We start from the raw sequence: 22,209 nt of genomic DNA on the forward strand, positions 1-22,209 counted from the left end.
CTCGCCGTCATCGTCCGGGCCGCGTGCGGGGGTGCGGCCGGTGGGCGTTCTCTGGCCTTCTGTCCACGCTGCTGCTCCGCGGCCTTGGACCTGGCCTGTCTGTGACACACCCCCGTCACTCTTGAGTGTGTCCGCATCACTGGCGCGTGGCCGCGTGATTCTCAGGGGCCGCGTGTGCTTCTGTCTGCCCGGGGCTGTGCTTTATAGCTTCCTCGCCTTTGGATATTTTCGGCCGTGGTTTCTTCACAATTTTTATGACTTGGCCTCCTCTCCTTCTGGGAGTCCGGGGACGTGCTCAATGCTGTCCCATGGGTCACTGCTGCTTTTGGCTTTTTTGTGTTTCTTTCAGTCTTTTTTTCGTCTCTGTGTGAGGGCAGAAGTCCAGAGAAGAAGATCACAGTGAGGAAATTTGGTAGCTTTACGTTCTCCTGTGGGGTCACAGCCATCGTCTCCTCCAGAGTCACTTAAAGCTGCACATTCCTGCCACCGCTTGTCCCCACGTCATGCTGGCCCAGTAAATAGAAACACGTCTTCTGCCAGGAACTCTCACGTCTCAAGCGTATTGCCCGTAAGCTCAACTTCCCAGAAGACTAAACCGAAAGGTGATTCTTGGAAGTCTCTTGCGGATAAGATGCCCGAGTTCTGTCAGGCCACGGGCGAGTGATAACCCCACGGCTGAAGGGGGCGCGATAGCCAGGAAGGGTTCTGGTTCGAGTACCCTCCCTGGCACACATCCTTCCGGGCGCTTCCTGCGGCGCTTCCTGACGACTCTTCCAGGTGGCGGGTGGTCTTGCTTATTGACGAGGAAACCGAGGCTCAGAGGATGTGAATGCCTCCCCTGCCGCGGCCTGTCGTTCAGAAGTACCACAGTTGCCGTTCACGTCCTGGCCTCCTGACCGCAGACCCTGTGCCTGAGCCTGCGTGATTCCTCCTGGGCCCGGCCGACCGCACCGGGTCCCCCTGCGCCGAATCTGACATGTAGAAATTACGCGCCGCCTTCATTTGATGGATGATGACGCTGTTCTGAGAACTGTGTCTGCCAGCGCTATTTCTGTCACGGCTACTGACAGCTGCTCGCTTTAGTGTATTTTGACACGTGTCGAGGCGGGACCGATCTGGTTGTGGCTCAGGCTCTGCCCGTGTGTCAGAGCCCCTCCATCTGCCGTGCAAAGAGTGCTTTAGAAAAGGAGCAAATTCCCACTTGGGCTCAGTGACACCTTTTCCACTTTCTTCTGTGTGTGATCTGTTGTCTAAAGTGTTGGTTTGAGAAAGTTGAGTGATTTTGGAAGGAGAAGTGAGGAGTCTGTTGCTGGAGTGCAGTTCAGACACAGATGAGTCCATGGAAGACGCCAAGGCGCTCACAGCCGTTACAGGCGTTTTCGTTCATAAGGGTCGGAGCTATAATCTCTCTTCGGACTTTGGAAAGACAAACTTAGAGTAAGTAAAGCAGCCTGCTCCCTGGAGTTATACTGATCCATCTCCTAGCCACCCGATAGTTAGACACGTTGTGTTCCCAGACCTTCAGAACCCCCTTGGAGCCGTTGTCTAGAGAGCCTGTCCAGACGCCCCGTCCCCAAGTGTGATCACTCCTTCCGTAGTGTCCGCGGCAGGTATTGTAAGTGGAGTCACAGCTGCACTTTCCGGTCTCTTGCTTGTTAGTGGCCCGGAACTATTTTGATTCGGAAAAAAATCTCTGGGTAAGAGAGTCGAGACTAGCGGTTGTGTTTCTTTTGTCTCCCACGAAGTATGTTGTTGGCGCTCGGCACCCCCTCTGCATTCCGTGCGGCTGAGCTGGGAGGCTTCACCCGCCCCCCGGGTTGGCTGGTGTCACGGGCAGGGCACCCTGTGGCCTGCGGCTCCGGCTCGTTTATTGCAGGTGCTCACCGAGCTCTGAGCCCTGTCCCGGGAACTGGGGGTTCAGAAGTGAACAAGACCGAGCGCTTCCCCCATGGAACTTCCGTGCGGGTGGACAGACTTGCCGGCGCGTGGAACGGCGGACGTCATAGGATACAGATAACGGCGGGGCGGCGTGAGGGGCCAGAGGGTGATACCTGCTCTTCAGGTATTTGAGTGAGGCCCGAGTGAAGTGAAGGGCAGGCTGTGCAGAGGTGTGAGGGCAGAGCATCACAGGCGGAGGCCGGGCAGCAGGCGGCCCCCAGCCCAGGGCGATGAGAGCTCTGGAGTGGAAAAGGCCGGTGTGGCTGGGGAGGGCGGGAGGATGTCAGGAGAGCCAGAATGACCGGGGGCTGCCCCTGCTCAGAGCACCGCCCAAGGCCTTCACGGCTGTCTCTGGGCCTGGCCATCTTCAGTGCAGGAGGAAGGGGAGGAGGGTGCACTAAGAAGCGAGACAGGGTGGGGGGAAAACCAGGAGGATGCGGTGTCCTTGAGCCCAGCGAAGACGGCGTTGCCGGATGAAGCAAGGGCTGTGCCGTGTGCTCCCGGGCTACCAAGCTGCGGTGGGTGAGCTGGTAGGCTGGGGAGGCCAGGGGTCCAGCTGGGTGGGTGCTAGGTGTGTTGGGGGCTGAAGCCCAGCCACTAGGTCCCTCCCTTTGTCAGCAGCGCATGGGCGACGCTCATAATAAGCTGTTGGTTCAGTGTGGCACGACCAAGTGCACACTCAGCATTATGCCTGGGGACCCGGGGTCTGAATCGAAGGTGGTGACACCGATGTTTGGGTGTGGCTCAGACTGGCCCCCAAAACGTTCTGGATAGTGGTGGTGTCGTTGGAACGACGATGCAGTCCTCACTGCTGACTGCTTTGGTGGCAAGTCCAGAACTCTGATGGAAGGGTTCCTCTCACCACCGGAAGTGGCCGGGAGACCCCCAGGCTGTTTCCAGTTCCCACACTGGCCATCTGGCCGGACCCTCCAGGCTGAAGAGCAGGGGCACAGACCCTCTTCTGCCTTTGCCAACCATTGATGGAGAGACCCGATTGCTTCTGGTTGGTTTTGTTCCGTGTGGTAGAGTTTGGTTCTTGTCAAGAGAAGTTAAAAGTGAAATCATACTTTAACTGTTCTTGTAGTTTAACAGGATTCTGTGGTCAACCTTTTGTAGTCCCCTTGATGGGTTTTCTCAGTCTCTGTCTTCAGAGCTGACTCCAGACATGCCGAAGCCTGCTTGCCCTCCCTTTTCCCATGCGTGCGTGTCAAGGTTATTACTATGTTTCCCAGGCACGTTGCCTTTTCGTGTTGGTTTCATCTTTCATCAGCTTTTTGAGAGAAGATAGGGTAAGGTGTTGGATTCTCTGGAACTCCTCTCCTAGTGGCACCCGGTGGCAAAAGAGTGCTGCAGCTGGCCGAGGGACAGTTCGGTAGAAGGGTGACAAGATGCTCGGCCAGGATTAGATGTCACCCAGGCAAGTATTTGCTCCCAGTTTTTATATCGAAATGCTAAATACGCCCAAACTGCTGTTTTATCACGAGGCTCCTGTGGCCATATTAAACACCGTGAGTCCGACCTGGCTTCATGCTTACGGCTCAGTAACTGCCTCTGGGTTAGAGAACTAGACAGTCAGGTTCGGTTGATTTGTGAAGGTGGATTTTGGTTTTATTTTAATGGGATTCTTTTGATCTAATGAATTTTTCCTCTCCCACAAAGAAGTAATTTTAGAGAATCTTTTGTGGCGTAAGAAACACTTAAATTTATACGCAAGGGCTAGAGGGTGCCATTAATAACCTGAAATAGTCAGATGTCATTGTAGGGGCAAGAACAGTCGTCCCTGAGGAAACAATGCAGTGAACAGCTGAAAAGATTCATAGAGAACATGACAGAAACCAGACATTCTCTGAAATGCTCACTTGTCACTTACAATGAATGATGTACAGAGTATCATTTGAATTCCTACTTCTTAGATTTTCATTGAGGACACTGGTGGCTTTAGAGATATTTGTACATTGTGGCTTAATGCCCAAGGCACCAATTTCTTCAACCTAAAGAAAAAAGAACCACAAGTAACAAAGGAAAGCCAAGCAAATACTTCCTTTCTTGGCCGATAAGCTGCTGCTGTGATGTGTAGCTTATTTTGAAGGCATGTTGGGTGTTATTTATTTTCAGAATCTTTCCAAGGTGAGACTTGAGTCTAATGGACAGAGGCCCCTGCTGCAGGATATGGAGCCGCTCTCCTGCCTGCCTGGAAGGCTAGATGCGCTTTGTATACAGTGGGGCATAAACTGTGATGTAGCAAGCTTCGCACCCCACTCAGCTGGTCCTCACGTGCAGTATCAGTCAGTCTGTCCAGGCAGGAGCGTCCGGGAGCGTGCACAGCCCTGGATCTGGGTCTGCGGGGGTTACCGCCTCATACCCTGTATTCGAGAACAGGAAATTTGCAGGGAAGGTGTATCAGGGTTCCCTAGAGAAACAGAACCAATAGGATTCATTCTTTCTTTCTTTTTCTTTCTTTCTTTCTTTCTTTCTTTCTTTCTTTCTTTCTTTCTTTCTTTCTTTCTTTCTTTTTCTTTCTTTCTTTTCTTTTCTTTTCTTTTCTTTTCTTTTCTTTTCTTTCTTTCTCTTCCTCCCTCCCTTCTTCCTTCCTTCCCTCCTTTCTTATCTTTCTATCAATGAGGAGATGTATTTTAGGAATTGGCTCACCTACTTTTAGAGGCCAAGAAGCCCCCATCATCTGCGCTCCGCAAGCCAGAGGACCAGGAAAGCCAGCGTTTTGGACTGAATTGTCCAAAAGCCCGAGGGCTAGGAGTGCCAGTGCCTGAGGGCAGGAGAAGCCGACCCTTCCCCCCACCCTGGCACAAGCAGTATGAAGTTGCCCTTCCTTCTTGTCTTTGTTCCCCTCAGGCCCTCGGGGTGTGGATGATGTGCACCCGCACTGTGAGAGGCTTCTGTGCTCAGTCTGGAGATCCCAGGGCTGCCCTTCTCAGAGAAGTCCTCACAGGTGCACCCAGAAATAGTGTTTCACCAGTGGGAGCATCTCCGGGGCCAGTGGAGTTGACACGTAAAATTGACCATCCCAGAAGACAAGATATAACTGCATTGAGACAGGACAACCATAGTTGATGAGGCGATGCTCTTAGCCCCCCTTTCTGAGCGCCTGCTCAGGGCCGGGGCTCTTCCTGAGGATGTCCCACGCGTTCAACCCATGAATTCGCCTCACCAGCCCTGTGAGCTCGTTGCTGGTGCCACCCAGGCATCAAGTGGCTGAGTTGGAAGCTGAGCCAGGCAGTGGGGCCCCTGGCCAAGCAGGGGACCCAGGGTGGAGAGATATGGATGCGGTGGGAGGCCCCGAGGACTGAGCTGGGTGCCGGGTTGTCAGGTCAGGGGGACCGCGGGAGTTACATTGGCCCGGAGATGGCTGGTATGATTTGGGCAGATTGTTATTTCTTTTTCTCTGTCCTCCTCTCTGCCTTCTCCCTTTTCTTCCTCTTTCCTTTCCTTTCTTTTCATTTCCTTTCCTCCTCTTTTCCTTTCTTTTCCTCTTTCTTTCTTAATTTCCTTTGATTTCAAAATCAGTTCAGCGAGTGCAGTGTGTTTAGAGAGAAGTGCACAAGATAAAAGTGACAGAAGTGTTGCACAGGCAGGGCACTGTTGCCAGAGCCCAGGCTGAGAAATGGGAAGTTGTCAGCACCCCAGAAATGCCGTGCCCCTCCCGATCGCTTCTTGCGTCCCCTTTGCCTGTTCTGGAACATTGTATGAATGCAATCGTGCCTCCACGTGGGCTTTTGTATCCACAGCTTGTTCGTGAGGTTCTCATGCTGCTGAGCGTCTCTGTGGACGTGCTCGCTGCCGTGCCACAGGGTTCGCAGCACTGTGGCCACTAGGGCAGGACAGCTCTGTGTTGTGGGGGCCGTGATGCGCACTGGGATGTTGAGCGACATCCTGGCCTCTACCCATTAGGTGACAGGAGCACCCTCCCCACCCCGCCCCACCCCCACCGGCCTCCCGTTGTGATAACCACAGATGTTTGGAATGTTCCCTGGGGGGTTCTCAGTTGAGAACCAGTGCTGAAGAGTATTCCATTACGTGAATTTTTCCAGTTACTGTTTGGATCCTTTCTGGTTTTTGTTCCAAGACTTCTTGTGCATGTCTTCCGGTAAATACCTTCCTGTCAGGTGTCTCTTAGAAATGGAAGTTTGGATCGTGGGAGTGCATGTCTTCAACTCCAGTAGTCTGTCCTGGGCCACTGTCCCAAGTGCAAGTTTTATCAACGGCACGGGAGCATTCGGGTACTTTCCATTCTCACGAGCACCTGCTGCTGTCGGCCTCCTTCACTTCGGCCACTTCGACTTGGCCTTTTGGGTATTATCTTTGTCAGGTCCTATTCCAGTCTCTTGCCTGTTTTACTGTTGGGTTGTCTGTTGTCTTACTAACTTTTACATTCCAGAAACAGGATCTTTGTTGCTTTTGTAAAAGTTGCAGATATTTTTTACTGCTCTGTGTCTTACGTTATTTCCCTTGATGGTGTGTTTTGATGAACCAGAAGGTCTCAGTTTGAATGGAGTCTGGATGCTTTTTGCTTCTTGTTAAGGGAGGATTTGCCTATCTCAGGGTCATGAACGTACTGTGCTGGGTCATCTCCTGGAAGCCTTCTCTTTTTGCCTTTCACATTTCGTCGCACCGTCTCCCTGATTTGGGCATATGCTATGTCCTGGGGATCCAGTTTAATCGTTTTCCCGTATGGATGTCCCCTGACCCCATCCCGTGGCTCTTCAGAGCAGCCTTTGTTCCTTTGCCAGCATTCCGCATGTGTCCCGGGCCCTCCCCTCCATTCCCTGTCTCTCTGTCATTCTGCAGTCTCGTGTGGTTTCTTGTCAAGATTGGTCAGTCTTGATAGCCAGCACAGACATTGCCTCCTCCCTTATTCTTCTTCAGAAATGGCCTTGCTGCCCCACGGTTTTAGATCTGCCTGTCAGGTTTCACAGAGGAAGCTGCAAAAGCTTTTGGTTTGGTTGAAATTGCAGGGCAGTCTTCACAGTGTTGATGCTTCAGTAGGTCACTTACCTTGTTACTACGTAACGGATCTTTCCCTCCCTTAATAGTGAGTGGTGCTTTCTGCATAGAGGTCCTGAGTGTTTCATTTTGGATTTACTTCTGGTAGCGGTGCATTCTTCTAATTATGTAATTCCTTAATCCACCCAGAAAACCTTTATCCCGCGCCCACCCCTGCGGTGTGCCAGGCACCGCTCTAGTTACCAGGATGCCACAGTGAGTCAGGGCCAAATCCTTGCCTTTGTGGAACTGGTGAGTGAGGAGAGACCACGAGAAAGTAAATAAACGAAACCTACTGTGTGTTTTGTGATGTTTACAATGCTATTGAGAAAAGGAGGGCTGGCGAAGGGGATAGGAGGGCCGTGTTTGTTTTTTACCTTAATTTTAAGGTGGTTGCGGAAGGCTCCTGAACAGTTGACTTCCACACAAAGGCCCTTAGGATCTCTGGGAAAGCGCCCTGAAGCCAGAGGGATCGGTGGTGCAAGAGCCCTGGGGCCGGCATGTCCTGCTGTGTTGGAAGGACAACGAAGGCCCTTGTGGCAAGTGTGGGAGTGGGGTGAGTTAGTTTCGTGTACCGTGGGACTTGCTACGTACGGGACACCAGCTACATGCCAGGCGTTGTGATAGCTGCTTTCATACGCCTCCTCCTTTGGTCTTTACGCTAATGCTGTGGATGATTTAAGCCCTCGGTTCATAGATGAGAAGACAACGGCCCAGCAAGCCTTTGTTTAAATAGTTTTGCTAAGGGCCACCTAGGTGACTCCAAGGCTCAGATCATGATCTCACAGTTCATGAGTTCAAGCCCCTCATCGGGCCCCACCTTCAGCTCTGTGCTGACATCGTGGAGCCTGCTCGGGATATTCTCTCTCTCTCTCTCTCTCTCTCTCTCTCTCTCTCTCTCTCTCTGCTTCTCTCCCCTTCGTGCTCACTCTCTCTCTCAAAATAAATAAATAAACTTAAAACAAAAAAAAAAGAGGGAGAAAGACAGTTTTGCTAAGACAATGGTGGTGAGTGGCTCTGAATCACATGTGTCCCCCCATATGCTGCTACGGCCCTGTCGTGGAGGTAACTGCCGACTCATCTCCGATTTTTGTTTATACGTTCAGTATATGAATTTTTAAAAAAATAAGCGCAATTACCAGGTAATTAAAGAAAGACAAATGTGTTTGTTTTAATTTCAAGTATGACTGAGAACAGGAAGACCCTCTGAACGTATGTGTGAGCGTATTGAGTGTGTGTGAGCACGAACGTGTGTTGGAGTGTGTGTTGAGAGTACGTGTGCACGGGTGTGTGTAAGTGCGTGTGTGTGCGCGCACGAGAGTGTGTTGGAGCGTGTGTGCATGGGTGTGTGGGAGTGCATGGGAGCGTGTGTGTGAGCTGTACTTCAGGGGGCCGCTTGGGCTGTCAGGAAATCCATCGGGCTGGGTCTGGTGAGTTTCGTCTGTGTCTGTTCGAGTGCCTGTGTGTGAGGTGTGTGGCCCTCGGAGTCAGGGCCTGTGACGGGCTGTTGGGGGCGTGTGGAGTTAGGGATGTGTCAGGGACGCGTCCTTGTCCTCTAGTCCTTAATTTGCTATGGCTTAATTCCCAGAGTACTGTTTTGCCCCCTCCTTCCTTCCCCTGCTCAGTGGGGTGGGTGTGGGGTAGATGGAAACACCCGTCGCCGTCTGGGGAACTAGTGTCCTGGGGCACCCAGCTCGGGACCCATAGAGCGAAGTTGATGGTGATGATGAGTGTGTGTGGAGAATGGGGAGGGACGGTGAGTAGGAAGGGGGGCAAGGGGAGTTCACAGACCTTCCTTCCTGTGGAGGGAGGGTGTGCCTGTCAGGGGCTTCCCTCTAAGGAACCTGAGTCAGCACCTACCAGCTTTAGGGTAAGATGTTTCACTTCTACTTGTGTTCAAAGAAACGCAGTATAGAAATTCCTTATCATGTTGTTGAAATATGGTTACATCCTAACGTGCCAGTTCGGATCTTCCCCCAAATCCCTGTAGGTGGTAACAGGCAAGAGTGTGGCCTGCCACTGAGTCTTTGGCCAGCAGTCAGTGCTCCGGCCCAGCGGAGCCGGTGTCAGGCCCAGCGTGGGTGGCGCTCCCCGCGATGGCGCCCCTCACAGAGCCGGTTGCTTCGGCGGGCAGCACGGATGTGATGCTGTCACTTAAGCCTGGCTACCGTGTGGCTCCTTCCAGATGCTGCTGCCGGGGACAGATGTGACCGCATGAGCTGCATGCTCATCGGAGACATTTGTGACAGATACCAGTGACGTGAGAGCTCCGAGCTGCGGAGGATGTCACCCAGGGAAGTTGCGTTGCTGGTTTATAATTGCCGGTGACTCTCCTGGCTTTCTTCTCTCCCCCACATCCTCCCCACTCCCTGATGTAAAAACAATTACAAAGAAAGACGTCTGTTGTTTGGGGGAAAACACGGTATGGTGCAGCGATTTCCTGTCCATCCAAGTGCTTATTAGTAGGACATTGTGAGAAGAAAATAGCCCCAGGATCTCAAGAGGGGACTGACTTGATAAAAATGGAGGAAAAAACCGAGCAGAATGTTATTTTATTTGTTTTGAGCTGCCTGAGCTTTAATGATGAAATAGTGCTTTAAAAAAAGTGTGGTCTCATGTACATGATTTTCAAGAACAGGCAAACGGATCTCTGTTGACGGGAACCAGAGCATCACTTGCGCGAGGGCGGGGATGGGCCGCAAGGCAGGGGCTGTGCGGGAGCTTTGTGGGGAGGGAAGTGTTCCGCATCCCCTTAGGATTGGGGTTTATACGGGTGTATACATTTGTCCAAACTTTTTGAGCTGCGTGTGTAAACTTGGTGCAGTTTGCTCTGTGTAAACTTTACTTTCATTTTGACAACACCGTCCAAGAAAACTGTGTTCATTTATGTAGCTTCACGTTATACACAACAACCAGTCCCTGTCTCCTTGTGCAGCTTCTTTCCAGTTCAGGTGAAGCGCAAGTTTTACGTCCCTCCATCCTTTATCTTCCCCCATTTGTTCTAAAATTGTCTGAAAGATTCCCTCTGTTTACATTGAGAACCACATCCGACACTGAAGTAATTCCTGCCTCAACCAGCAAACGCAGTTGGGAGAGCTCAACAGGGCGGAGTTTCTTGTATGTACCCTTATTTTTATGACAGAATTTCTTTTGTCATTCTTTCCCATTCCGAGAACTTCCTTGAGCTATTTTCTCTTCAGTTCACTCTTTCAGATTTTCAGAAAAGTTGCAGAAATTGTACATCTGAGATGGAACAAAGAAAGAAAAAAATGTAGAAAGCCAACCAGAGAAATGGTGTATCACCCGTGGGAGCAAAACAATTCAGTGATACTCACCCCGCTTCCCCTAATGTTAACACCTTCCGTAACCATAGACCACATTCACGTGGAGGACGTTCACATTGGTGCACTGCGAGAACCTCATCTTCAGCTCTAATTAGAATTTTGCCAGTTTTCCCACTAATCTCCTTTTTCTAAAAACAGATGTAACTCATCAGCCGTGAAATTCAACTGTGTATAGTGTACAACTCAGTGGTTGTTAATATATTCACAGAGTTGTGCAAACATGACTGCCACCAATGTAATTTTAGAATATTTTCGTCACCACTCGTGGAAACCACCATGCCCATTAGCAGCCACCCCCCCCCTTCTCCCCACCCAGCCCCTGGGGGCTGCTAATCTGCTTCCTGTATCTATGGATTTGCCTTCCTCTAAGCCATTCATAAAATTGGAACTTTATAACTTGTACCCTTTTGTGTCTGGCTTCTTTCATTTAGCATGTTTTCAGGGATCACCCGTGTTGTGCCATGTATCAATACTTTATTCCTTCTCCTTGCCAGATAACGTTCCGCTGCGTAGATATACCACGTTTTGTTTATCCATTGACCACTTGATGGACATTTGGGCTGTTTCCACTTTGGGGCTGTGTTGTGAATTGTCAAAGTAGCACTCACTAAGTGGAGCACAGGCTGCTGGATGGTGAGCTGTGGTCTGACAGTAGCCCACAAGAGAAACTGAAAAAGAGGTCCTGGAGGACACCTTGAGGGGGCCCCACAGGGAAGTCGAGGCCGAGCGCAGACAGAGAGAGGCAGGACCTGGGGCCTTAATGAGGGTCTGCGGCTGGGGGGCTTTGGGATCCCCGGGCTGAGGCTGGACTGGTCAGTTGAAACCGGAAGGGTGGGGCTCTTACCTAAGGGGCCCGTAAGGGGAAGGTGCGAGGGGGCGGGGGTGGCGGTGGGGCGGGGGGCCGTCGATCGCAGGGCTGTGGGAGAAATCAAATCAGGGACTTACATTTGCTTGTGGCTCTGTGGGCTGCTGTCTAGGGCACCTGCATGCATGAGAGGCTGCCGTCAGTTCAAGGTCCCTTCGGGCCATTTGACCCACTGAGACGGATGGCGAGGCAGCGCCACCAGGGAACAGCTGAGCCACACTCTTGACCGGCTGTTACTGAGTAAGCTGAGTAATGCTGCAGTGAACGTTCCTGTGCACGTGTTTGTGTGGCGCAGCCAGGCCGTCACAGTAGGGTCTGCTGGCGACAGATTCTCTTGATTTTCCTTCATCTGAGAATGTCTCGACCTCCTCTTCATTTCTGAAGGACATTTTCACTGGGTATAGGATTCTGGGTTGATGACTCTTTTCTTTCAACATGTGGAAAATGTGTCACTTTATTCTGGCCTCGGTGGTTTCTTTCTTTTTTTTATATTTTTTTATTATTTATTTTGAGACAGAGAGAGCAGGGGAGGGGCAGAGAGAGAGGGAGACACAGAATCTGAAGCGGGCTCCAGGCTCCGAGCTGTCAGCACAGATCCCGGCGCGGGGCTCGAACTCACAAACCACAAGAGTCTGACCTGAGCTAAAGTCGGACTCTTAACCGACTGAGCCACCCAGGTGCCCCAGAAAAGGCTATTTTTTTTAATTAATTAATTAATTAATTAATAAAACCAAAAAGGTGGTTTTATTAAAGCAGGGAGACAGGATCTATGAGCTGAAAGCCCTGCACTTGGGATCGTGAGAAATGACTGGTTATATGCTTTTTGTGGAGGGAGTGGCAAGGCTAGAGATAAGTTTCTGAGGAATTTCTGTTTGCTGCAAGGAGAGTGTACTGGACCTTGAAGGTCTGGCTGTCTGTCAAGGTAGGTTGTTTTTAGTCTTTAATGAAACATCAACATTAAGGCAGCCATGAGTTCTCTGATGAATCTTTTTTTTTTTTTTTTTTTAAATTATTAAGTAAGCTCTAGCCCAATGTGGGGCTTGATCTCACGACCCCAAGGTCAAGAGTCGCACGCTCTACCGACTGAGCCAGCCAGGCACCCTGAAAAGGCTATTATTTTTTTATTATTATTATTAAAATGCATTAATATGTTTTTTGAGATTTTACAAAACTGTGGTCTGTTCCTGGATTCTCTAACCCTATACCATTTATCTCTGTGACTATCCCTTTATCAGTATCACACTGTCTTGATAACTGTAAGTCCTGAAATTGAGTGGTCTGAATCTTTCAGTGTTTTTCTTTTTTGAAATTGTTTTGGCTGTCTTAGTTCATTCTCTTTCTCAAATAAGTTTGTTAATTTCTACAAACAAGCCTGCTGGGTTTTTGGGATTACATGGTGTAGATCAGTGGGGAGACTGACATCAAAACTATATTAAGTCTTCTATCTCTCAAATTTACTTAGGTTGTCTTTTTTTTTACATCAATGTCTTATGGTTTTTAGCATACAAATATTGCACATATTTTGTAGGATTTATAGACCTAAATGTTTTATGTTTTGGTGCTCTTGTAAATTATAGTCTTTTTAAAAATTTAGTTTCCAGTTTATTGTTACTGATATGTGGATACAGTTGATCTTTGTATGCTGACCTTGTTAAACTCAATTAGTTTGGGTTGTTCAGAGGTTCTGTGTTTTTACTGATTTCCTTTCCTCCTCTTTTAAAATCAATAATGGAAATAAGGACATGAAAGTTTTCAACTCTAATTGTGAATTGATTTGCCCTTAGAGTTCTATCATAGTTTGCTTTGTGTTTTTCGAAGCTCTGTTATTAGGTACGTACGTAATTGAGACTGTTCTGTCTTCCTGAGGCATTGACCTCTTTACAATTATGCAGTGTCACTCCTCAGTCCTGGTAACATTTCTTGTTCTGAGGTCTACTGTGTCTGGTAAGAACATAGGCTCTGTAGCCCTCTTTTAATTAGTGTTTATGTGGCGTATTTTAAATATTTTTGTTTATGTTTAACCTTTGTCCTTATATTTTTCTGGGGTGTCTTGTGGACAGTGTATAGCAGGATCTTGCTGTTTTGCGCGTCCTCTGCCTTCCAATCGGTGTGTCTATGCTGTTTTCATTTACTGTGTCCAGAAAGGAATGCAAATGTATCTCTAGTTGTTTCTCTCTTCTTTTTTTGTTTGCTGTTGGATTATTTTAATATTCCATTTATCTACACCGTTGGCTTATCATTTGTACTGTAAAAACTTTTTATGATTTGCCCTAGGGTTTCCATACAATCTTTAATTAATCTTTAAATAGTACAGCACTGCTTCAGGTGTGCCGTAGGACCCATACAGCAGTGTTTTCCCGTGTATTAATCCTGTTTATTTCCAGTTCCTTTTCTAGTTGTTGCTGCATCCGGCTCATCTGTGAGTCTGGTGCTGTTGACTACTTTATCGCCACTGTGGGTGTTTGGTTTCCCTTGCTTGGTCTTTGTCATTTCTGATTGGATGTTGGACGTCGTATCAGGGCAGGAGAGCAAACGTTTTGTATAATGGGTTGGATGGTAAATATCTTAAGCTTTAGGGCCACATGTGGTTTCTGTTGCATATTCTTCTCCGTCTCTTTCTCTTTTTAAAGTAACTCTTCAAAATGTACACATCACTCTTCGCTCCCGGCCTGCACAGAAATGGTTCCCGGGCTGCATTTGGGTGGCGTGGCCTGGTGTGCCGGGCTCTGCGGCTCTACGGTCATGGCGTCGGCTTGCGGACGTGGCCTCTCACTGTGCTGGGACGTCCGTGGGGGTGAGAGGGGTGTGGGTTTTGTCGTCGCTGTGCTTGCCTCCTGTGTACTGCTGGCTTCGGGTTCCTCTCTTCTCCTTGTGCTGAGGGTGAGGGCTGAGCTCCCCGTGTGTCTTCCTCAGTGTCCTCTTCGCACCCTTAGCTCTCGGCCTTCCCTTTGCATCTGTGTTCGCAGGGGTCTCCTCCCCCCGCTGTAGAACGCTCGCCTTGGCCGCCGGTGTTTGCCGGACTGGCGCTGGAGGACGAGGTTCTCTGTCCATTCGGTTCGGTTTCTGTCCACCCATGTCTGGGTGGTGGGGCCTTCCCGGTGATCCCTGCACACGCTTTCCTGTGGCAGCCACGCTCTTCCCCGGGTCTCTGGCGGGTCTGGTACGAGGAAGAGTTGCTCTCCCCTCCCCCAGAGTAGGAGCGCTGTAACGGCCGGCACCCAGGCCGTGTTGCCTTCCCTCCTGGGTACAGCACGGCAGCTGTCGCCATGCCCTGGGGGCCCTGGGGGCCCTGGGTCAACAGCAAAAGCCTCTGGGCAGCTCTGGTGTGTGGCACTTCCCACTGAGGACTGATTGAGTCCACTCTTTCAATCCATTCACTTCTTGAAAGGTTTAAGTATAGCGCTAGGAAAGAGGTTCCGATTACAATATTCAATCAAGAAGTGAATCGATGGCAGGGGCGCCTGTGGGGCTCAGTCGGGTGGGCGTCTGACTTTAGCTCAGGTCATGGTCTCACGGTTTGTGGGTTCAAGCCCCATTTTGGGCTCTGTGCTGACGGCTCGGAGCCCGGAGCCTGCTTCGGACTCTGTGTCTCCCTCTCTCTCTCTCAAAAATAAAATAAATACAAAAAAAAACCCCAACAAACCAGCAAGAAGTGACTCGATGGCATATTAACGCTTCCCAGTAGGGAGAAGTAGGAGGAGAGCTGCATCCAACCTGGTTAAGGTTGTAGCTGTGTTTTGGGCTCTTTTTGGTGGTGCCACCACACGTGCAGGGTACCGGCTTCTGCAACTCCAGAGGCAGTTCCTGAGCAGATTCCTTGGGGGGACAGTGGAAACAGTGGACTTTGGAAACTCAGTGGCCCTGAAGAGATTCAGCGTCCGTATGTGGCCACTGAGGGATTTGATGCACGGGGAGGGCAAATGAAACAATACCTTTCATTCATTCATTCATTCATTCAATGTCTTATTTACTTATTTTTGAGAGAGGGAAGGATAGAGAGGGAGAGGGAGAGAGAGAATCCCAAGCAGGCTCCTCACTGTCAGCGCGGAGCCAGACAAACCACGAGCTCATGACCTGAGGTGAAATCAAGAGGCCGACGCTTGATGGACTGAGCCACCCAGGTGCCCCTGAAGTAACACCTTTCAAAACTATCCTAGAAGTGGACAGAATTCTAGCAGACAACACGAAAGGCCCTCACATTTTTAGTTCGGCATCTTAAAATGATCTGACTGCGAATAATATTTGAAGATGGATGTTACTAGAATGGATGGTGATTGAGTTAGTTGTGTTGTTCTTGTGAGCTAAGCTTTTATGTCCAGCGGGGACACTTTCCCGGTGAGTGTGCAGTTATCAAGTGGTCGGATTTGGCCCTGAGAAAGACCAAGAGCCCTTGAGGGGTAGGTGTCGCCGCGCGTCCTGGAGAGGGTCCCTCTAACCGGAAGCGCTCCCTCTCTCCCCAGACCCCGACGCGGAGGTGTGCCTTCACGCGCTGCGGCTCGTCCAGTCTGTGGTCCTGGAGCCGGAAGTCTTCTCCAAGTCTGCCTCTGAGTTCCGGAGCTCCCTGCCCCTGCAGCGCATCCTGGCCATGGCCAAGAGCCGTAACCCCCACCTGCAGACCGTGGCCCAGGAGCTCCTGGAGGACCTCCGCGCCCTGGAGCGTGACGTGTAGGGGCGTGCGTGTGTCCCTCCCCCGCCCCCAGGTCCCCACTTTGTATTCTGGAACCATCACCGCGTGCCATGTGTCCCAGACGGTAGACCGTGAGTGACTCAAGAGGGACGTGAATGCATATGTATCCACACAACTTCCTCCTGGAAGCAAAAGTTCCTGTGGGTGGCTGGGTGACCTTGCCAAGGTGCCCGTGGAACAGTCCATCCTTCCCAAAAGGCCCATGTCCTGTACCTAAAAGAGGGCCGCCTTAGAGCGGCCCCTGCTGCTCAGGAGACTTTCTGAGACCTGTGGGCTCCCTCGTACAAAGGGGGGTGAAATGATCACCTGCCCCACCAGTCAGCACTTTCCTGAGATACATGGTTTGAAAAACAATTCATTCTCTCTTTAGTAATTGTAATTAATACCCTAAAATGCAAGTTTACCTTTAAAGCTTTGGTGAACCTGCTATTTCAGGTGACATTGGACATTTTAGTTCTTTTTTTTTTTTTTTTTTTTGCCTGTTTTATTTTTGAATAAAGAAAGCCAGAAGAGTCATTGATGTGCACACTGCTGTTTCTGGAATATCATGATCTTGGTATCAGGAAGTGGTATATTACAATGCATTCAGCACATATACTCGGTAGAAAAAACCTCTCCTTATATTGTTGTGGGCTGTTGGGCTATAAACTCAAAAGTCTGGTTTTTCACATAAGATACCATGAAAAGGGCCTCACGGACAAGAGCCCATGCACTGGTCGAAATCCTTTAAATGATGTACACGGCTGTGTGCCAGAGTGCCCTCTCTATGCGGGTCCTTCTCAGCTGCGCCTTGGCCACTGGCACAGAGCAGAGAAGGATACACCCCATCTGTCACAGACAGCCTGCGTGTGAGAGGAAGTGCCGTCTACATCACCCCTACAGTCACTTGAGGGAACACATTCGTTCCTTTCTCGTGCTCCTTCCCGCACACTGTCGCTCTGGGCCCTCGGGCTCCGGGCATCCTCTGAGGGTGACAGCAAAGGCCGGCGTCGCTGGATGGTGGCGGCCTCGCATACATGTATAAGCTCTTTCTGCCGTGTGGCGTTTAGAATAACTTCATTTTCTTTTAAGTAGATTTTATAGGCAATGCGTGGTTCGTGGCTGAGGCTGAAGCAGGAGCTTAGAGGAAAGGCTCGGTGCTGAATCTCACGAGCCGACAGATTGTGGAATAACTACTAGCTCGTCAGAGCCAGAGAGATGTTGTAAGAGGTGATTTGAAATTCACGGATGCAGAAATCGGTCCATCTGTGCGCCGTGGCTCTGTAGGTCTGATTATTGGCAAATAAAATCGAGAGCGTCGTGTGTTTGTACTTTTCCTAGCATGGTATTTTCTTTTTGGTTATTTGTTTGATAAGATAATGGGAGATAAACTAGTGTAATTAGTTTGTGCTGCCTCTAGAAATGCAGGGTCTTTTCCTGCCAAAGACGGATCCGCAGTGTATACAGAGACCCAGAACTGGGCCAGCCCACGAGTATTGTGTAGTTCAGCTAATTAGTAGATGGATGTGATCGAGAAGGATACTTTTTTTCCTCATGAAAACTCCTTCAGGGAGAAACACATGACAAATGCATGTTTCGAATGTATATCACAGGAAAAGTACCTGAGGCCAGTTTTAAGGAATGGCTAGTCTTTCAAATATTTCTGTTCTTCACGTGAAGGTCAAGGGGAACACGCGAGTACTAACAAAATCTCAGTTTAAAAAGTATGTTAAAGCAGGCTCCTGGGTGGCTCAGTCCAAGTGTCCGACTTCATCTCAGGTCAGGATCTCACGGTCCATGAGTTCGAGCCCGACGTCGGGCTCTGTGCTGACAGCTCGGAGCCTGGAGCCTGCTTGGGATTCTGTGTCTCCCTCTCTTTCTGACCCTCCCCTGCTCACACTCTGTTTGTCTGTCTCTCTAACAAATAAATAAATATTTAAAAAAAAAAAAAGTATGTAAAAGCATGCACGTGGGGGGCTCAGTTGGTTAGGTATCTGACTCTTGATCTCAGCTCAGGTCCTGATCTCAGGTTCAAGCCCCATGTTGGCCCTCGTGCTGGGTGTGAAACCTACTTAAAAAAAAAAAAAAAAAAAAAAAAAAAAAAAAAAAAAGCATGTACTTGGCGGTGTTTGAAGTCTCTTGTGAATTTAAAACCAGAAACAAAAGCAGTAAAATGGTATATATATTTTTAAATTTAGCTTTTAAAGAATCCCTCTCTTGTTAAGTTGAGGAACTCTTTCTTTTTCCCTTGGTGCTGTCAGTATTTTCTGTAAAAGCCTGGAACCTCCCAGGCCCGCAACCAGCCCTTGCCCCTGCCCGCCACGGGTGCTCAGAGCAGCCCTCGTGCCCGTGCACCCGAGAGGTCCTGGTTCAGATGCAGACGGTGCTGTGGCTTTGAGGACGGTGTTTCATAGCTGGGTCTGCCCGTGGCGCAGAGTGGAGTAAGGAGTCCTCGTCCTGGATGTTTACATATCCCTGTGCCTTTCACTTATTCAGGGGGGTTTAAAATTAATTGGGGTGCCCCGCAGAGCATTGCAAGTCTGGGGCTTGAAGGAAACCCGCACAAGGCAGGCAGGCAGACCGGGGCAAGGAGGGGTTTCCCGGAGAGCTGTAAATCTGCCCGTTTCACTGGTTCCGCCAGACCTGCCGTTAGCTGTACTGCCATGACAAGAATGTGCTGGAAAAGTGGGTAGACACTTTTGTAGACTTACTAGCTTCCTGAGGAGCTCTGAAGACAGAGTTTTCTCTGTGTTCTCCTGGGACGCAGATCTGACCACCCGAGATCTGGCCAGAGCGGGGTCTGGGCGTAGGCCCTGGGGTGGCGCAGACCCAGCATTGGCTGCAGCACCCCGTGGGCAGTACGCAGGCTCAGAAGGCGGAGCGATGGGGCCGGAGGAAAGTCTCCGATACTTCTGCAGCCCAGGGTCAGGTGCAGGGCTGAGAGACGCCGGTGCACCTGCGTCCCCGCAGGACTTGTCCCCAGTGCTCACCGGCGCCCCTCCGCTCGGAGAGATCACACCTTAAAATCGTCTCCACGTGCAGGACGAGGGGACCTTTGAATGTGCTAGTGCCTGTTACAAAATGAAGACTCGTCCTTTTTTTATTTGTAATTCTTCAAGTGTTTTTTAATTGTGGCAGAACTTACCACATAGACAGAAATGGTAAGCATAAAATTACCATTTTAACCGTTTCTAAGTGTAGAATTCGGTGGCTCACAATGTTGTGTAACCACCGCCACTGTCTATTTCCAGAACTTTTTATCATACCAAACCAAAGTTCTGTCCCCATTCAGCAAGGTCTCCTCGGTCCCTAACTGCCCTCTTCCCAGCCTCTGGCATCCTTTGCTCTCCTTCTGACTCTGTGAATTTGACTATGTCCTCGTATAAGTGGGATCATAAAGTGTCTGTCTGCCTGGGTCCAGCTTGTTTCACCTGAGCGTAAAGTCTTCAGGGTTCTGCCGTGTCGTGTCACGCGTCCTAATTCCGTTCCTTTTTGTGGCTAAATAATATTCCATTGTATGTACACACAGGCACACCTTGGAGACATCGCAGGTGTGGTTCCGGACCCCCGCAACAAAGCGGGGGCAATAAAGTGAGTCTAATGTTTTGGTTTCCCAGTGCACGTAAAGGCTGTGTTTTCACTACGCTGTCATCTGTTACATGTCCGGTAGCCATATGTCGAAAATCCACAGTGTATGTACCTTAATTAAAAAATACTTTAGTGCTAAAACATGCTAGCCATTGTCTGAGCTTTCAGGGACTTGTGATCTTTTTGCTGGTGGAGGGTCTCGCCTCCATGTTGGTGGCTGCTGAAGGCTGGGGTGTCCGTGGCAACCTCTTAAGACAGCAGTGAACTTTGCCACAACGATCGACTCTTCCTTTCACCAATGATTTCCCTGTAGTTTGTGGTGCCGTTTGATAGCATTCTACCCACAGAACTTGTCACACCCCGTTGCTGCTCTGTCACTTAAGTGTATGGAATATTCCAGATCCTTCTGTCATTTCAACAGTCTTCACAGCACCTTCACCGGCGGTAGATCCCATCTCAAGAAACCACCTTCTTTGCTTATCCCTAAGAAGCAGCTCCTCGTCGGGGCTCCTGGGTGGCTCAGTCGGTTGAGCGTCCGGCTTCGTCTCAGGTCACGATCTCACGGTCTGTGGGTTCCAGCCCCGCGTCGGGCTCTGCGCTGACAGCTCAGAGCCTGGAGCTGCTTCGGATTCTGTGTCCCCCTCTCTCCCTGCCCCTCCCCCGCTCATGCTCTGTCTCTCTCTGTCAAAAATAAATAAAACATGTAAAAAATTTTTTAAAAAATGAAGCAGCTCCTCATCTGTTCAGGTTTCTCCTGAGGTGCAGCAACTCAGCTCCTTCTTTCAGGCTCCACTTCTGGTTCTGGTTTTCCTGCTGTTTCCACCACATCTGCAGTGACTTCCTCCACTGACGTCTTGAACGCTTCAAGGTCCTGCCTGAGGGCTGGAGTCCACTTCTTCCAAACTCCTGTTCGCGTGGATAGTTTGACCTCTTCCCACGAATCTCAAATGTTCTTTAATGGCATCTAGAATGGTGAATTCTTTCCAGAAGGTTTTCAGTTGATTGATTTTACCCAGATCCGTCAGAGGAATCACTATCCGTGGCAGCCAAGCCTTACAAAATGTATGTCTTCAGTAATAAGACTAGACGGTTACAATTACTCCTTGACCTGCGGCTGCAGAATAGGTGTTGTATTAGCTGACCCGAAAACAACGTTCATCTCCTTGTCCACCTCCATCAGAGCCCTTGGGTGATCAGGTGCACCGTCAACGAGCGGTCATATTTTGAAAGGAATAGTTCTGGGGCGCCTGGGTGGCTCAGTCGGTTAAGCGGCCGACTTCGGCTCAGGTCATGATCTCGCGGTCCCTGAGTTCGAGCCCCGCGTCGGGCTCTGTGCTGACGGCTCAGAGCCCGGAGCCTGTTTCAGATTCTGTGTCTCCCTCTCTCTGACCCTCCCCCGTTCATGCTCTGTCTCTCCCTGTCTCAAAAATGAAAAAAAAAAAAAAAAGAAGAAAGGAATAGTTCTTTCTGAGGGTAGGTCTCAGCGATGGGCTTAGTGTATTCACTAAACTGTGTTGTAAACAGGTGTGCTGTCATCTAGGCTTTGTTCCATTTGTAGAGCGCGGGCAGAGTAGAGTCAGCTTAATTGCTGAGGCCCTAGGACTTTCAGAATGGTCAGCGAGCACTGGCTTCAAATGAAGTTCACCAGCTGTGTTAGCCCCTGAGAGAGGAATCAGCCCATCCTTTGAAGCTCTGAAGCCAGGCACCGACTTCTCTCCAGCTCTGAAAGTGCTAGATGGCATATTCTTCCGATAGAAGACTGTTTCTTGTACGCTGAGAAAACGGTTTCGTGTAGACGCCTGCGAGAACTATCCTGCTACATCTTCTGGAGAACTCGATGCAGCTTTTGCCTCAGCACGTGCTGCCTCACGGCGCCCTTTCCTGTTACGGAGACGGTGTCTTTGCTCAAACCTCCTGGACCAACCCCTGCAGGCTTCAGACTTTTCTTCCGCAGCTTCCCCACCTCTCCCAGCCTTCACGGAATTGAAGGGAATTAGGATCTTGCTCTGGATGAGGCTTTGGTTGAAGGGGATGTTGTGGCTGGTTGGACCTTCTCTCCAGACTACTGAAACTTTCTCCATTTCAGCAATCAGGCTGTTTCACTTTCTTATCCTTTATGTGTTTGCTACAGCAGCACTTTTAAAAACGTCCTTCAAGAACTTTTTCTTTGCATTGCCTTTTGGCCGCTGGGCGCACGAGGCCAAGCTTTTGGCCCGTCCGCTTTCGACACGCCTTCCTTACTAAGTAAGCGTCATCATTTCTAGCTTCTGATTCGTAGTGAGAGATGTGACTCTTCCTTTCATTTGGACACTTGGAGGCCTTGTAGGGCCGTTCGTTGGCTTAATTTAAACATTATGTGTCTCAGGGAACAGGGAGGCCTGAAGAGAGAGGGAGGGTTGGGGGAACGGCCAGTCGGTGGAGTAGTCAGAACACACACAACACTTCCCAATTAAGTTTGTCGTCTTCTGTAGGTGCTGTTCGGGGCACCCAAAAACAAGTACGAGAGTAACGTCACAGATCACCATAACAAATGTGTAGTAATAACAAAGTTTGGAATGTTGTGACAATTACCAAAACGTGATGCAGGGACATGAAACGAGCAAAGGCTGTTGGCAAAATGGTGCTGACCGACTTGACTGAGGCCACAAACCTTCCCTTTTTGAAAAATGCAGTATCTGTCCACAGATACCTGCTGAACAGATCCTGTTCGGCACAGTAAAGCGAGCGCAATAAAACAAGGTATGCCCGTACGGTATTCTGTTTATCCTCTCGTCTGTTGATGGACAACTTGGGTTGTTTCCACCTTTTGG

General features: G+C 49.8%; 1 protein-coding gene across 2 annotated transcripts in view; it reads left to right on the top strand.

Annotated features, from left to right (window-relative positions):
- LOC102967336 (heat shock transcription factor 2 binding protein) overlaps positions 1-16,348 on the top strand; it is a 92,944-nt gene extending 76,596 nt beyond the window's left edge. For both annotated transcript variants that reach the window (XM_042998859.1, XM_042998860.1), the window contains exon 9: positions 15,606-16,348. In XM_042998859.1, coding sequence (XP_042854793.1) covers positions 15,606-15,814 — 209 coding nt within the window. In that variant the 3' untranslated portion in view covers positions 15,815-16,348. The remainder of the gene's footprint in view (positions 1-15,605) is intronic.
- Positions 16,349-22,209: the final 5,861 nt, after the last annotated feature.

The sequence above is a fragment of the Panthera tigris genome, chromosome C2 (assembly GCF_018350195.1).
Source record: "Panthera tigris isolate Pti1 chromosome C2, P.tigris_Pti1_mat1.1, whole genome shotgun sequence".
Classification (NCBI taxonomy): Eukaryota; Metazoa; Chordata; class Mammalia; order Carnivora; family Felidae; genus Panthera; species Panthera tigris.